Source organism: Equus quagga, chromosome 9 (assembly GCF_021613505.1).
Source record: "Equus quagga isolate Etosha38 chromosome 9, UCLA_HA_Equagga_1.0, whole genome shotgun sequence".
Classification (NCBI taxonomy): domain Eukaryota; kingdom Metazoa; phylum Chordata; class Mammalia; order Perissodactyla; family Equidae; genus Equus; species Equus quagga.
In genome coordinates this window covers 74549242-74566968 of record NC_060275.1, presented here as the reverse complement: position 1 = coordinate 74566968, position 17727 = coordinate 74549242, and the positions used below count along the sequence as shown (strand labels likewise).

The 17727-nt window shown below is 41.3% G+C and overlaps 1 protein-coding gene across 2 annotated transcripts in view; it reads left to right on the top strand.

The window, feature by feature from the left end:
• Nucleotides 1–8037: 8037 nt before the first annotated feature.
• The window catches only part of KIF2A (kinesin family member 2A), a 63397-nt gene continuing 53707 nt past the window's right edge, over nt 8038–17727 (top strand). For both annotated transcript variants that reach the window (XM_046671249.1, XM_046671248.1), the window contains exon 1: nt 8038–8354. In XM_046671249.1, the coding sequence (XP_046527205.1) occupies nt 8291–8354 (64 nt within the window). In that variant the 5' untranslated portion in view covers nt 8038–8290. The remainder of the gene's footprint in view (nt 8355–17727) is intronic.

Sequence of the window (17727 nt, the reverse complement as noted above, 5' to 3'; positions counted from 1 at the left end):
CAGTGAAACCCTGGGCTGCCGAAGTTGAGCACGCGAACTTAACCACTCGGCCACAGGGCTGAACCCAGAAAAAATCTTAATTATAAAAATAATACATGCTTACCTAAAGATCAAGTAATATAAAAGTGACTAAAGTAGGAAATGGAAGTCTACCACATTTAGAATGAGCATTAGGGATAGAACACAGGCCATGGACATCTGGTTGCACACATCACTTTAATTAAAAAAAGAAATCACGATTTTTACATTTTTGCTGGGCTGTCCATCAAAGTGGCTGCATCAAAGTGACCATGGAAAAAATATCCTACTTCTGGTTTCTCTTGCTTTGTTTGCTTTCTTTTCTGCTGTCTGCCTATTTAGATCTCAGTCATCTTTCAGGGCCTAGCTGAAGTCACCCCTCTTGACCCCTACTCCCTCTTTAAAATAGAACTTCTTCGATGCTCATAGACAAAACATAAAAGGCATTTTAAAAATGTAGCACCAGGAAATCTTCCCTGACTGCTCTTATTCTCATTGACTTTCTTCTACTCTCTACTTAGAGCCTCTACTACATAATTAGCGTGTAATTACATATTGTTTGTTATTGTTCCATGTGTGTAAGAGTAGGTGAAAGGATGTGGGTGGAACAGCATTATGGGGACCTGGGCTAGGGCGTGGATTCACAGTCATGACATAGTGATGAGTGCAAGGGAGGCATGGCAACAGCTAGCTCTGGAAAACTACAGAAATTAGGTTGTGAATTTAGAGTCAGAGTCTGGAGTAAGTCTTGAGGCAGAGTTTCTACATGAGCTTGAAGTCGGAACAAGGCAGTCAAGGCCAAGAATTTAGAGATCCAGAAATCTGTAGGAATGAGAGAGGGTATATCAGGGCACGGATTAATAATAAAAATGATGACATACTATGCTTAGTTCAAATACTGTGTGAAACATAACTGATGCGCAACATCAAAAGCATCAAAATAACATCAAAACAACATAGAAAATTGCTCAATTTTACCAAAGTTGTAAATATGATTATCCTCCGGCTCAACAATCCCACTTCTATGAAGTGATTCTAAAGAAATATTTGCACAACTCTACATAGTGTATGTATTCAACATTGTTGATAAGAGCAAGAGACAAAGTGAAAACAACCCAAATATCTATCTAAATGTCTGTTTGTCTATATTTTCCTCTATTATTCACATGTACAGTAGAATAATAGCCAGCTATTACAACAGGAGATATATCTATGAACACTGGCATGGAAAGGGGTCCAAAAAGTATTTAAAAAGAAACTTTCAGAACTGCATACATGGCATAATTTCTTTAAAATACAAATTACACAGGTATAATGATATGGTTTAATGGAATTTTGAAAAATATGTTTTTCAAGCATCATCTATTTATGTCAAAATCACCCAGACTGCATGTTAAAAATACACATTCCTGGACTTCACACTACATCTACTAATCTAGTAGATCATACTAGATTTACTACTGATCTAGTATACTAGATCTACCAAATCACAGTCTCTGGGGATGGGACCCTAGAATCTGCATAACGATCAACCCACATGAATCTTGTGCCCTAGACAGTTTGTGGATTACTGGATTAATATGGTATTAACAGAGGCTCCTCCCAGGCCAAGGAACTTGGGAGGGCCAGCAGGGCTCCCTTTTCATTTTAGTTTATATATATATATATTTTTTTTTTTTTTTGAGGAAGATTAGCCCTGAGCTAACATCTGCTGCCAATCCTCCTCTTTTTGCTGAGGAAGACTGGCCCCGAGCTAACATCCGCGCCCATCTTCCTCTACTTCATATGTGGGATGCCTGCCTCAGCATGGCTTGACAAGCAGTGTGTAGGTCCGCGCTGGGATTCCAACCTGCAAACCCTGGGCCACTGAAGTGGAACATGAGAACTTAACTGCTGCACCACCAGGCTGACCACCATATTCTTCTTTTTTAAAAAAATTTTTGTAGTATTTATTTCATATGTAATAATCTCTATCTACCAGAGATTTTTGAGGTTTAGAAGACTGAAACATTACATATTAATTTTCTGTGTCATGCTAATGAGGAAATACATTACCAATTTACCTCATTCGGGAGGAGAAAAGACTATTAAATCAAAGGCTATAAACTTGACAATATATAATGGAGTAATCACACTCTTCCTTCATTTATTCAACAAATATTTTCCGAGCATCTGTGTTCCAGGCACTGTTCTATGTGCTGAAGATACAGGGAAGAACGTCAGACAAGGTTCCTACCCTCGAGGAGTTTACTTTAGAGTGGGGGAGGAGACAGAGTAAACAACGGAGCAAGGCCCCGCAGGGCGTGGTAAGTAACAGAGTGACGTGATAGAGAGTAAAGTGGGGGTGAGGCGGTGTGCAACGGAAGGCTATTTTCAGGAGATGATTTTTGACTGAGAGGAAAGATGAAAAGAACCGGGCATATGAAAAGTTGAGCAAAAGCCACAACCCTGGTCTGGGGAAGAGCTCGGCATATTTAAGGGTCAGAAAGGAACTCAGTGAGGCTGGGGCAGAGTGAGCAAGTGAATGGTACCCGACGAGGCTGGAGAGGCAGCCAGAGCTAGGTCACCTATAGTTCTGTAAACAATTTAGATTTTATTCTAAGAAGCCAGTGACTGGTTTTAAGAGGGAAGTGATACTCTCTCTTTTGCGTTTTCAGTGATTACTTTCATACCTTTTGACCTGATATTTTCATTTAGAGGAATTTGCCCACGAGAAAAAAGTTTTACAAAGATGTTCATAATGAGAATTTTATATTAGTAAAATATTGAAGACAATCCAACAATACAGTGAATGTGTAAGCAAAAAATGATTTAGGAATATATGGCATATTATATGGCTATTAAAAATTGTAAGTGTATGAATTATAAGAACACTGAAATAGTCGTAAGAAATGAAGTCAAGCCAAAAATAATCTTTTAACAGAGAACTAAATATACAATGTAAAAAATGTCTTTAATATATTTCCACTGTTGTAAAATGTATTTACTCTGTTCTAGCTATGCTCTATCGATAGTATATAACATATATTTTCAATTTAGACATAAAAAGTACGTTTCTATATTAACAAAGATTAGAATAAAGTATGTTTGGGGGCTTAATATTTATTGAAATGTTTACTTTCTAAAGTTGGTTAAATCACAACCAAAAAAATCAAGTGCTATCCTTTAACAACAAGAAATATTTCAGTGAAACCCATTCTCTCTAGCTACGCTTGACTTGCACTAAATACAGAGAAAACTAATACTGGTAATAGTTTTTTAAAATAATGAGGATGCATACCATACCATCAATTATTTTGTTTTACATCACTGATGCTCCGTGATGCACCACTATAAAAGAGTTTACTAAACTCATGACTTAATAAGGACTTTTGTAAGGATATATAAATGATTTTGAATTTGGACATATTACTACAAGTGGTGAAAAGACCACTTCTTGTTATTTCTGAGTTCATATTCATAAATTACTGAAAATCTGATATAAGGGGAAACTTGTACCCCTCCCATACTTGAGAGGAATTAGTCAAGTAAATTAAAATTAAAGCAAACACTACATTAATAAGCATAAAGATTAGGAATATCTCAATGTAGACAGTAATTGAATATGATACCGTATTATTTGATATTTCTATGTAGATCTAAGTTCAATATGGACCTTAAAAGGCTTTATACATTAGCTCTCTACCAATAACTTACCATTAATACAATCTAATACACTATCAAAAAGTATAAGTGAAAGTATACTAGCAAGGGGCTGGCCCCGTGGCCGAGTGGTTAAGTTCGCGCGCTCCGCTGCAGGCGGCCCAGTGTTTCGTTGGTTCGAATCCTGGGCGCGGACATGGCACTGCTCATCAGACCACGCTGAGGCAGCATCCCACATCCCACAACTAGAAGGACCCACAACGAAGAATATACAACTATGTACCGGAGGGCTTTGGGGAGAAAAAGGAAAAAATAAAATCTTTTTAAAAAAAAAAAAGAAAGTATACTATCAAAATGTTTGATAAGTATACTATCAAAAAGTATAAGCTAAAGAATTATAATGAAGAAGGTGGACTAGGACTCTAATCAATCGTCTTTCAGTACCTAGTCCCTAAGTGGCCAATGTACAGAAAATATTGAATTATGGAAATTCAAGGATAATCAATAATTCTCAACCAGTTGTACATACACCTCAGAATCTCCTGATGAGTTTTTAGAAAATAGACCACATGAAGTTCCCCCACAGAGATTTTAAACCACTAGGCCTGGAGTAGGGTTTGTGCTTCTGTATTTGTTTTAAATCTTTCTTTTTTTTTTTTTTTTCCTCCCCAAAGCCCCCCGGTCCATAGTTGTATATTCTTCATTGTGGGTCCTTCCAGTTGTGGCATGTGGGATGCTGCCTCAGCGTGGTTTGATGAGCAGTGCCATGTCCGTGCCCAGGATGCGAACCAACGAAACACTGGGCCGCCTGCAGCGGAGCGTGGGAACTTAACCACTCAGCCACGGGACCAGCCCCTGTTTTAAATCTTTCTTAGGTGCTTCTCGATGATCATAGCTGGAGGAGAATCACCCAGAAAGGACAGTCCTTATAGAATAGATTGGGTGGAGAAAGCTCCATAAAGAAGGAAGCCTTCAGCTGTGTCTTGCCAGACAGAAAGGCTTTACATAGAGAAGAAAAGAGCAAATAATTTACTATACGAGCAGAAACTGAGGCAGGAATGGGCAAGGTACTGTGGGGAGGGGGTAGGTAGGTCATTCTTCAAAGATTTCAAGGCAAATGAAGATGGCATTGTCCACTGAATGGGATAATCAGAAGGTAATTGTTGACTTTTGAAAATACAATTCAGTAGGGGATTGAATCCAGATATGGGGGTTAGGAGATGAATGAGAGATAGGAATCAAGGCAGTGGGTATTCAGAGCAGTCATTTGAGAATTTGACGTGAGAGGGAAAGTAAAAACTTGAATGGAATTTAAATAGAAAGAGAAGGATCATGAGATTTTTTTTTTCCCCAGAGAAAAGAGCCTGAACATATCTGTAGGTAGTGGAAAGAATCCAATGGATAAGAAAAGAGTGGATATTTTAGAATGGGTAAAATTGGGATTTATATCTCCCAGGTTTTTTAATGTATTTGTTTAAGGACTAAAAGTAAATTACAGTGAAATTACACCAGTTTAATTAGAATTAAAATCTGAGTAAATTTAATGGGAATGGGAATCACTGACAACCAAAAAAGTCCAGGGTAGCAAGTGGACAATAAAGTCAAAGAAAATTTCTGCCAACCCTACCCATTTTCTTCACTTGATCCTAGATCCACGAACTTTGTGGAAGTAATTGAGAATAGATGCAAACATTGGATGGAAAATTTCTAGTAAGAAGATATAGACAAGTACCTATAATCTAAACTAGGACTGGAGCTAAATTGTGCCTCTGCTCTTCCCCAGAGGAGCAGGTAAGTGGTTAAGGTGAATGCCAGCTTCTGCCTCAAATCTCACTCACTAACACAACAGCCCCTTCCTTGGAACAATTTCTTAAGGTTTATGTACTAACGACACAAGGCAGAGAAATTTTTTTAAAAATCTAGGCATAATGAGGAGATTGGCTTGGCTGGATTACAATAACTATGATTTTTTTGAATGGTTTATTGACTCAGGATAGCATAGATCAACAGCAGCCATTCTTAATAGGATATGACTTGATGGAAATGATCCTTGAGCAAGAGTATTCTGTCAGTTAAGGTAGGATGGACTCAAGTGGGTAAAAGAATATAGATAGCTCTTGCTATCCTCTCACATATGAGGTGATGAAGGCCAGAGTCAAATCGCAAAATGTGTTTAATTTTATAACACTGGACATAAAATTCCAGCTAATGATTTGAGGATTACAGTAGAGTACCAGGTTATTTTTTTATAGGATGGTTTTACTTTGTTTTTTAACTTGTATACTTGATAAATATCTAAAGCATTACCACATTTTATTATTCCATTTGACCCTCACAAAAAGTTTCTGAAGTTAAGAGAATGGAAGTTACTTTTCCAGGCTGTTCAAAGAGGTAACAGAGATTTGAAGCAGTTTAACAAGTTAATTCACTGAACAAATGACTGAGCGCCTCCCATGTGCCAGTCACTGTTCTAGTTAAGGTTATATATCTTACTAATACCTAAGCCAGAGTCAGAATTCTTGACCCAGGATGTTGATGGAATCATAGCTACATTGCATTCATTTACGGCTGCTCTTCAGGAGGCCACCTGAACACAAAGCCCAAGATGCAAGTCTTGGTAAATATATATGCTAGGGTGTGCCAAAAACCATAAGCCTTTTAGATATGACCTATAAAAGAAAGGTTTTTGTGTTTGACAAGTGGCATGTCTCATACGTTTTTTATGGAGCAGGATGATGCACATATTTTTAAAATACCTTTGTATATGGATTAAAGGTTTAGGCCCACAGGGTGTGAGGTATATGTCAGCAACTATGATAAAACATAATATTTTATGAAGCAATTTTAAATTTAATAGCTATGTAGCTTGATTTCTTTGCATTCTTTAAATCTGCTAGCAAATAAATAGATGATTTATACCTTAGTCATAGAGACATCAGAGAAGGAGTTCTACTAGACAGGAGCTCAAAAAGTTCAGATAAAACTCTTAAGACTATCTTTTTAAAAAATAAAAGCTGACTCTTGGCCAAATCTTATTTTGAAGTGAAGGTCCTGAAGGGAGATTTACACTAATGTCATTTCTGGAATGTAAAATCAGAGGTTATTTTCTAAGTTGTTTATCCAGTATTTTTTTCATAGAAAATCATTCCTACTTTAGAATGGATTTAAGAAACTTTGTTCTTTTGACAAGTATGCCTTCAATATGTTCAAGTTACAGATGGAGCCTGAGTCATTTAACAGTGTTTTAGTGTCTCCTTGACTTGATTACTTATATTAGGTTGAAAACTCTAGGCACGTGTATATATACACATATGCACTTAACATACATATATCCAGCTTCCAATTTTTTAATTTTAAAGCTGTATAGTTTTAGTTATTATTACAGGGAGATTAACAATGACTAGAGAAAGTAGGGCACGGAAAGTGTGTTTCCTTCACATCAGGTCCCAATACTAGAAGCAAAAGTGACACGTTCGGAGGTTTTACACGGTGCTGTAAACAGTTTCCATGGTCCCTGTCCACATGGCCTTCCTGCTCTGCCAGGATGTAGTCTTGCTTTCCACAGGACGAGGTGGTCAGACTAGTCAAGTGACTGCAGAAAAGGCACATTCCTTAGTCAACCTTATGTGTCTGCCCTCTGTCCTCGAATCATAGTTATTGTTTATGGGCCAGGGCCAATAAAGTCGTGAACCCTACAGCAGAGACAGGACACCAGCATCAGATGCATCGTACACGGAACAGTCAAGGCCGCCTCACCGCAGGGTTTCTTTTTTGAGCAGCGATGACCTATATGGCAAAGCCATGAAGAAGCAGATCTTCCTTCTGACTTAGGGAGGGTGACACCTCAAAGTTCTTCCCTTCCTCCGTAACTGGATGGGAAACCTTGGGACAGTTACTTGGGACAGCCATCTCTAAGTGGCAATAGAGATGACACTCTCAGATGAAACCCTGAGCCCGTGCTGACAATGGGCAACCGCTAAATTCACATCCCTCAGCCCCACGCTCCCCCGGAAAGCCCTGAAACCACAGGACCCTTAATCCATCCCCGCAGCAGCGCCAATTCACGGAAGCCAGAGACACAGGAACGCACCAGCCGGCGGCTTCCCGCCTCTTCTAGGCCGCGCGCTGAAATCAAACGCGACGCCGGGTCGTTGGCTGCAGTGCTGCGCGCGCCCTGCTCCCCGCGCCGGCCAAACGGCGGCCGCCGCCCACCCTGCCCGCCGCGGGGCTGGGCGGGGCCGCCTGGAGGCAGCGGCGCCTGGCCGGCCCGAGAGGAAGAGATGCGGGCGGCGCGCTCTGCGCAGGCGCGCGGCGCCCCGCCTACCCAGCGTCGGCTGCCGGGCGGGCGGCGCGGGCCCTCCCACTCTCCCCCGCGCCGCCTCACGGCCCCGGCCCTCGCTTCACCCCGACGCCCCGGCGTGCGCGTCCTCCCGCCGGCCTGCAGGCCCGCGGCCTCCGCCCGCCAGCCCGCCGCTGCTCCTCGCGGCCCCGGCTCGCGTTCACGCTGTCGCCCGGGCCGGCGCGGCCGCGGGCCACCGCTCCCCCTCCCACACCTACCCCGCCCCCTCCCCGCCTTTTCCGCCCTCCGGTCCCCCTCCCTCGGCCCGCCGCCGCTGCTCCAGATGAGGTGATGGCAACGGCCAACTTCGGCAAGATCCAGATCGGGATTTACGTGGAGATCAAGCGCAGCGATGGTGAGCCGCGCCGCCGCCCCTGCCGGCCGGGCCCCGCGTTCGGGTGTGCGCGGCGGGCCGCGGGCGCCGGCCGCCTCATTGATTGCTCCGCCGGGCTGTGGGGGCGGGAAGGCGGCGGCGGCCGCGGCGCTTTTGTGTGTGGCTTGTGTGCGAGTGAGGCCGGCGTGGGGTCCGCCCCGGGCCGCTGCAGTGCCTGGGCGGGAGGGGCCCTGCGGGGGGCCGGTCGGGGGAGGGCGGCGGGGAAGGGCCCGGGTGTCACAGGCCACGTCGTCCCTGGGGGCTTCGGCCGGCGCGGTGGAGGGTCCCGGCCCGGAGGCCCCCAGCTACCCCCGCCATCTCCATCCTCCCCGGGGGCTCCAGCCCGGGGCTGGGGCCAGGAGCCGTGGGCTTCGTTCGGGATGACCCAGCCTCGCGTTTCGCCCCAGCCTTTTCATTTTCCGGCCTCGTCTCCGAGGGGGTGGGGGGCGGGGAAGCGTGCAGCCCAGGGATTTCAGTGTTTAGAGAACCGACTACTGGTCAGAGGCCGAGGAGGGGAAAGGCCAAGCCTGTTGGTTTCAACTGCTGTCTGGTTGTCAGGCTTCCTCGGCTTTCGTTTCTCGAGCATGCATCTGTCTTTTTTGCTAGTCCCTTCCTTGGAAGAAGGATGCGGAGAAGGTCGCGTTCAGCCATGAATGAGGGTGGGGGAGCAATGGGAAGAAGTATTCCATGAGCTGGCCAAAGGTGATGAGACTGAAAGGGCCGGAGAAGGGATGAGCCTGGTCACTGCGGTGCGAAGCTCTCCTGAGGGGTGGGGGCCGCACCGGATGTTGATGTTTCACACCCTCTGGAGAGGTAACCGAGAGAAAAGTGTAAGGCGGGGTGAATGTACGTGTTTCATTCCGGGGAAAAAAAGCCTTAGGCTTATGTACCTTTCTATAGGTTCCTCTTGGGGAAAATGTTTTATGTCACTAGCTTGGGGTGCGGGGTGAGACACCAGCCAGGCATGGAAATGATTTATATGGTAAAGGACAAAACACATAGAGGGAGATAAGTAAAATTTTCTTTCAATTCGAACATTGAAAGAACTAGAGGTGTGTAACGTCTAGAAGTGTGCGGTGTTCTTGACTCCATCTCCCTTATACCCATACCTTTCATGTGTGGCTTATTTATCATCACCCAGCCTAGTAACGTTGCTATCACATCCACACCCTCTTGGTTTCTACCAAGTCTGACCGAGTTATGTGAAGCTAGATTGTCTCTCATGTTAGCTGTGCGATATATTGGAAGACTGTATATAGCTAATGATTTTTTTCCTTCATTATGTTTGAGGTAATTTGTGTTAACAACTAGAAGCGTCGTTATCCTGTATGTGAAAAGATAAATTATACTACTTGGGGCTTTAGAAGTTACCAGTAACACTAGTGGGAAAGAGATATCTCCTTTACTTGGGTTGGATTTCTTTATATATTCCCTTAAAATTACTCTTTCTTAAACAGTGCTGTTACTTTCATTTCTGTTTTAGGTAAATGCAGGTTCACTGTACACTAGCAAAAGTAGGATTTGCATATTATTTAAAATTTTGGGGTGCAGTAAAAGGTGTAAGTCCTTTACATTCTAAGCCTTTAATTATGATTATAAATGTTACTATAAAATCTGTCAGGAAAAAACTGTCATAAGACATTTGAAAGGTTTGTGTAAGTTTTTATTTTTTCTGGACTAACATCTTTTTATTTAACCGTATTGGACTTGAAACCATTATGGTTCTTTTAGGGTTCTAGGATAAAGCCTTTTAATACTCTTTTAGCCTTCACCTTCTGTCTATACCAGAAACCCAGACATATAAGAGCTTTGTGTTTAAGTGCTAGTAACCTAAAAATAACATTTGAAAGCATTTTGCCCACGAGAAATAATGGAAATCATGGCATTGTGTAATTATCGTAACCTATAGTCATGTACATATTTGTGCGCCTCACATGCATGATGGAGTTGGTGGAAGCTAAAAGATAAGTAGAGAACTTGAAAAGAAGGGAATGATCATTTGCATTGGACGGTGGTGTTTCACTGTAGAAATTGATGTCTGGGAGGCTCCCCTCAAGCTTTCCCTTTTTGACTTTAAAAAAGCTGTTTTGTTTCCTCCCACTTCTATAGCACATCTGTATTGGATAAAATTCTAGTGGTGATTGTAACAAAAATAAACTCTGTAGTTGGAAAATCACTAATGTAATGCTTGAGACAATGGAAATCATATGAGTGCAGAAGGGCTGCTTCATGCTTCAGACTGCTGTTAACTGGTGACTTGAAGTTTTTGTGCATGCTTGCTAATCGGGATCTGTGTCCTTGATTAAGAGCATGCTTCTGCTATCAGTGATGCTCATGTATTAATAAAACATATTCCAAGGGCAAACAGGCAAACTAAAATGGATTTATTCCTATGTTTCAAGACCCTGCTCAAAACTAATCCCAGTAAGTCTTCACTGATTACTAAAATCAGATGGCCCGTCAGCCTCTGAAATCCTAAGTCATTCTGTATCACTTATGAGACAGCATATTTCCTTAACTATTGATTTTTGAGTACATTTCTCTTAATATCATATTTTCAAACTGCAGTGGAGAAGGGGTGGTGTGGATAACGCAATTGAGGAATGGCAGGCTACCCATGCCCACTTCACCTAGAGCCCAGGGTGTTACAGGATTAAAATATTTAGTAATAGACTCTTAAATTCCCTAAATTTATCTGTGTATCCCCCCAGATGCCTAGCAGAGTTCCTTGCATATAGTTTTTGAGTGAATCATTCATTATAGGATTTTTGGTTTTGAAATGTTGTTTTCGTTACCCGTTCAGATGAAATCTTAGCAGGAAGTGAAATTCTTCCATATGCTCATTCTGTGCAACCACCTCCCTACTCTGGCCCCCAACACCCACTACAGGCCTCTTAGTTAAAGATCCCCTGAGTTGACTGAAATAGAGTGATCTGCTGAGGCAAATCCTTTTTTATATTCTAAGGTTAGAAGTGACAGAGGTTAGACTTGGACTCCTGAGATTGTTCTCAGCGCAGGAGAGAACCTGGTATGAAATTAGAGTAGTTTCTGGAAATGGACAGACATATATAATTTATTTTCTTGCATGTGTCTTCCTATTATTTTTCTGATTCAATTTCTTTTTAGAATCTAGTCATTCTAGAAACTACAATCTTGCTATTGTGTAGTTAGATGGTCTTTAGGGGAAATTTGAAAACTTCACTGTTAAAACATTTCCTTGCCGTTCTCTAGTAGCTGTGACTGCCTGTTGGTGACTGCAGGAGGGATGAGAAATGTTTTGAATATTTGGACACTGCAACTTAGATGGGATTGTTCTTTGGGGTCTCTTAGTCACAGTATTGATACATGTGATCAGAAGAGAATCATAGACTATTTTAACCAGAAAGATCCTTGGAGTTAATCTAGTTCTTATTTTTGTAATTGAGGAAACTGAGTTCCAAGTCACCATAAGTGACTTGTCGAGATTCATAGAGCTTGTCAGTGGCAGCCAGAACTTGTCTTGCATGGCATAGACAAGTAAGACTATCAAGAACTGTGACAGTATAAGGGAGAATTCTGTTATTTGGGAACCATATACAGCTTTCTACAGCCCAGTCAAGATGGAGGAGATTGCTTCTCACTCATGGGATAGCCAATAGAGAGCAGTGTTTGGGAGCCCACTTGGAATGATCTGGTAAAAAAATGACAGGGAATAGTTACTAGAAGGTCAGAAAACCCAAAATTGTGGGAGTAAAATATTCCTGTTTCTTAATTAAACGTTGGTGAAAAGAGTGCTTTAATTAAGCATATGAAATCCAGAGGAAACTGAAGATTTCAAAGACGCCATCAGGAATCTTGGAGTTTAAGGCGGGCAATCTTTAGAAAAGATTTTAAATGGCCTAATTCTCTACTTACTTTGCCTCATTTATTCTTTCATTTGTTCATCTTTACATATCTTTGAATGATCATTCAAGTACTGTGTAGGTTTTTAGAGAACAGACTGTGTGAATTTAGGTAATAAAAATGAACCATATAGCAATATAGTTGTTCTTTAGGCACAACTGTGTGACTCTGATTATGGAGTGGGTGGAATAGGGAAATTTGTGGATTAATAATTTGCTTTTACAAGGTAACTAGCATGATAATGGTTCCATATATGTATTTGTTAGGCCTGCATGGTTTTCCAAACAGGTGTATCTAATTGGATCCTCACAGAGATGAGGTAAGCAGGATAGGAAGGTGGTAGACTCATTGTTTTACAGATGAAGAACCTGAGACTGGGTTACTTGCCGAGATCACATGCTTAGTAAAGGGCGAGATCACATGCTTAGTAAAGGTCTTAGCCTGGACCAATGCCTGAGTCTTTCACTCCTAGCGCTCTCTTTAAGTGCTGGCATATGTTTGCTGATGGGGGTATGAAATTGTATACTTTGGTGTACTTTGATTTTTTTTTTTTTTTTTGAGATATAAAAGCCCCTGTGGTAAAATTCTTTCTGCGACTACCCAAGAGGTTCAGGAAACCTGTAATTGATAACATTGCTTAAGTTTGCCAGATTGACTTCTGACAGTGTATTAGCTATGAGGGTTAAGATTTATCAATCTAAGGCTTTAAAGCCCTTTTCAATAGTCAGTCACTTATTGCTTCCATAATTACCACAGTTAAGTTAGGAATCTATATTTATTGCCCAGTCACTTGATTCTTATGATAAAAATTTTAGAACTCTGGAGAAAGGCTATGTGTCAACTTGTTTTATGTGTCATGATTTTTAAAAAAAAACTAGAGAAAATAGCGAAGAGCAAGTTAAGCCTGTGTCTGTCTGAATAGGGAAGAAAGTGAGTGTGGAAAATCCAGAAAAGGATTTCTTGAGAGAGATTCCGACCCATTCTTTCTAGTCACAGGTATACTTACATTAATTTTTTTGCAAAGCTTAATTCTTGAATTCAACCACCCACTTTGCTTTTTTTTTTTTCCTTGAGGAAGATTAGCCCTGAGCTAACGTCCGCTGCCAATCCTCCTCTTTTTTGCTGAGGAAGATTGGCCCTGAGCTAATATGCTTGCCTATCTTCCTCTACTTTATGTGTGGGACGCCTGCCACAGCATGGCTTGATAAGTGGTGTGTAGGTCTGTGCCCGAGACCCAAACCAGTGAACCCTGGGCTGTCAAAGCAGAGTGCACGAACTTAACAACTCTGCCAGCCCCACCACCCACTTTGCTTTTAACACCTCTCTCCTGTAACCTAAAATAATCTTTAAAGGTGTTTATTTGTTTTGAGATCATAATTGTTTTGTTTTGGTTGAGGAAAAGTAGCCCTGAGCTAACATCTGCTGCCAGTCCTCCTCTTTCTACTGAGGAAGCTTTGCCCTGAGCCAACATCTGTGCCCATCTTCCTCTGTTTTATATGTGGAACGCCTATCACAGCGTGGCTAGATAAGCAGTGCATAGGTCTGTGCCCTGGATCTGAACCTTTGAACCCAGGGCTCCTGAAGTTGAGTGCACGAACCCAACCACTATGCAACTGGACCGGCACCAAAATCGTAGTTTTGAGCTTAAGACTAGCTATAATTTTTAAGCCCTTGATAAAACTAGCACTCTTCTGATCCAGTTGCGGAACACGCATAGCTTAGGTTGCCCTTCCATCACACCCCAGCTCTTTTGATTAAAGCAACACTAATGGTATTGTAGTGCCTAGGTGAAAATAGACATTAGGACCTCACCATATTAAACATTTAAGTGCTTGCATTACATATAGTGAATGCTAGGCCATGTACTTAATATAGAGAGCTAAATAAATTCAAGTTTATATGGTCATTGGGATTTGTCCAGTCAAAACTTACACAAAATGGAATATCTTTTCATTGTTGGTTAACCTTAAGTTAACTTTTGTTTCTGTCTCCCAAGAGTAAAATGATGGGGGAGGTGTCTGTTTTAAAACCCTGGTGCTTCTGAATCTAGTCCTTGCCTAGGTCTTTCTCATTTTTGGTACTACTTATTTTTCTCCCTACCCACTATAATCAAGCTTGTAGTCATGCCTTTCTTTCACCTCCCCTGCCCATGACCAATATCCTTATCCCTCCTGGCATGCTTTCCTGATGAACCTGTATTCAGCCTCAGAATTCTTCTTAATACAGCATCACCAGTCATGGTATCCCCATGAGTTGGTTGCAGTTGGTATTATTTGTCGTTACTGGCCTATTTTGTATTCTCTAATACCCATTTGAGTTTTAACTTTATAACTTTTAACCTTTTCTCTTTTTTTTGAGGAAGATTAGCTGTGAGCTGACATCCACCACCAGTCCTCTTGGTGTTGCTGAGGGTGACTGGCCCTAAACTAAGATCCATGCCCATCTTCCTCTATTTTATATGTGAGACACCTGCCACATCATAGCTTGATAAGCAGTGCATAGGTCTGCTCCCGGGATCCGAACCAGTGAACCCTGGGCCACTAATGCAGAGCACACAAACTCAACCCCTATACCACCGGCCTGGCCCCACTTTTAACCTTTGTTTTGATATCTAAAGGCTATCAAAAGAGAACATGTTGGATAAATGTAGTTGTGGGCATTCTGTTTCTAGACTGGGTAGCGTTAGTATAGGTTCACACCCCTAGAGGGTCTTTGGAAAAAACTACCCAAACAATACACAAACAACCTTCAACCCATCACCACCAATATCTGGGTCCTTTGCCTAGAGATTCTGTTTTAATTGGTCTGAGCTGGAGCCCGGCCATCAGTATTTTATTTTAAAATGCCTCATATACTGATGAAACTTAACTCATACACACTGGTGATTTCAGTGTGCACCCAGGGTTGTGATCCATTATCTTAGAAAAAGTAGCATCTCCTAACAGTGATCTGACAAAACTTGATGGTGAGTGAAGTTTTAAATTTAAAGGTGGGAGGAAGATGACCAGCAGATTGCCATGGGGTGAAGGATGCATTCCAGGCATGTGGCACAACATGTGAGAGATCCTTGAGCTGGAAATGGAGAATTGTCAGGTAAAGGGCACTTAAAACTGGCAGATGGGAGGCTGATAGGTGAGGAAAATAAGGAAAGGGAGGGGTAATCTAAGGCATCTTCTTAAAGACTTGGAAACAAAGGTAAGGTAAGGCATCTTGGAATTAATTTCTAGGACACTTGGAAACTACTGTAGGGCTTAATCTCCTGAGAGCAGTAATAAGAGTTAGCTCATGATTAGTGATAGATTAGAGGGAGAGTAGTACTGAAAATGAGAGCCAGCAAGGATAAGATTGCATCAGTCTAGGAGGGTGAGCAGTGATTAAGGAACAGATAAGATACAGAGCACTGCAAAAAGAATTGATATTGTATGCTGCTGTGTCACTTGTGTTGAGTAAAGGACAGATGTGTTGAAAGGAATGGACTTCACATTTGGAAAGTCTGAGTATAGGTTATAAAATCTCTTTCGTTCTGTTTAATCAAGATAATCTTATTTGTGACTACAGTGTAGAGGACTTTAGAGCCTGTGTCCAGTGTAATATCAGAGAGAGCATTCAACTCAGTCTGTTTATAGTCTTTGCCACTAATATCTTAAAAGTAAGTGAGTCTAAGGTATGAGTCACTTCCAATAAATGTTTAAATATAGATCAGGAGTTTACTTAAGCTATAGCTAACTGCTTTGCTTACTTAAGAAGCCTCAGTTACAGTATATTAGCCAAGACCTCTCAGAATTCCTGGAAGGGAATGGGAAGGAGAACCAGTACTTAAAGGATCTGGGTTCAGCTCTTTAAGGGATGTAGTGTTTTGATTCTTGAAATGCAACTGCTCGCCTTTACTTTTCCTTTGCTGTTATTTTGGCCTATTTTTTTCTGCCTTGGCTTTTGCCTTCCCTTTTCATCCTTAAGATTCTGAATGTCATTTCAGCATTTAGAATCTCTCAACTGTAATTTGCAGCTTAGGACTTAAAAAGGGGTAATCAAGGGATGAGTAGACAGAGCATAGTGGATTTTAGGGCAGTGAAATTATTCTGTATGATACTGTAATGGTGGATTCATGTTATATATTTGTCAAAACCCAAAGAAGATTCAACACCAAGAGTGAACCCTAATGTAAACTATGGACTTTGGGTATTGATGTGTCAGTGTAGGTTCATCAGTGGTAACAAGTGTACCCTGTGTGAGGTGTTCGTAGTATGGGAGGCTGTGGGTATGTGGGGGCAAGGGGGTATATGAGAAATCTCTGTACCTTCTGCCCTATTTTGCAGTGAACCTAAAACTACTCTAAAAAGTAAATCTATTTTAAAAAGAGGAGGGAATATGCAAACTTTGGATGTTAAAAGTCAAAGCTCCTCTTGAAATAATGGACCAATTAATGAACAAGAACTTATAATATTTTAATAATGAGGATCAACCATATAGGGTTGTGGTTATGGTCAGTTTTTGCTGTTCATTTTTGTTAGGCTTAGTCTCTTGGCCAATATGAGAGATTTAAGGTTTGCTGACAAAATTTTTAAAATGAGCTATAGTGCAGTGAGAAGATTGAGATTTGCTAAGCAACCTTAGCCCCATTTCTTTACTTTGGCCCATGGACATTTTGAGTTTATAGTTTGAATGCCATGACAAATGTCCAGGCAGTATCTAGAAGCTTCATCCGTGAGGTTAGCCAGGGTTGAATTGAAATAAGACTTTACCTGTTCTAGTTAAACTATAGGGAATTCCTGCTGCAAGATATTCACGTGAAATCTAATTATGTGTCATCTCATGAAAAGTGAGTTGGGTGTGAGAGCTTTAAACTTTTTGGGTGGGGGGGGGCTAGTATTTTTAAGCCTGTAGTTTACTCTGGACTACTAAAGAGATATGGATATAATGATTTACTGATATGATTTTTAGGAAATGAGAACAAATTAGAGGCCCTAATTAGTGAAGCAAGTCTGAGAATTTAATCACAAGACAGCTCTCTGATGAAATACTGCTATTGGTCAAAACTTGCGTATATTTTTACAAGGAGGAAATTGACTTGTCCAAGGTCATATATAAAGTAAGTAGCAAATATGAGATTAGAACATAGATTGTCTGCCTCTAAAGTCCGCTACACTCTAATTCGTTTAGAATTCTTTGTGTACTGTGGAGGTTCCAGGCATTGGAAGTAAGATCATTAGTTAAATAATGCTTTCATTTTTCTTTCTATGGTATAGATTGCCTTCAAGTGTTTTTATTACTCCAACTAGCATTTGCTGCATGACCCTTCATCTGATGCCTTTGAGGGAATAGATAATAGGACCTTACCCTAGAAAAGGCTTTGATGTCGGTTACAACAGAATATTAAAAAGCTGTTGTACTCAATGCAAGTGCTCTGTGGCTCTATAATTTCTTTTGAAAAAGACATTCTGATCTTTTCCTGTCTCTCCGCCATTGTCTAAGT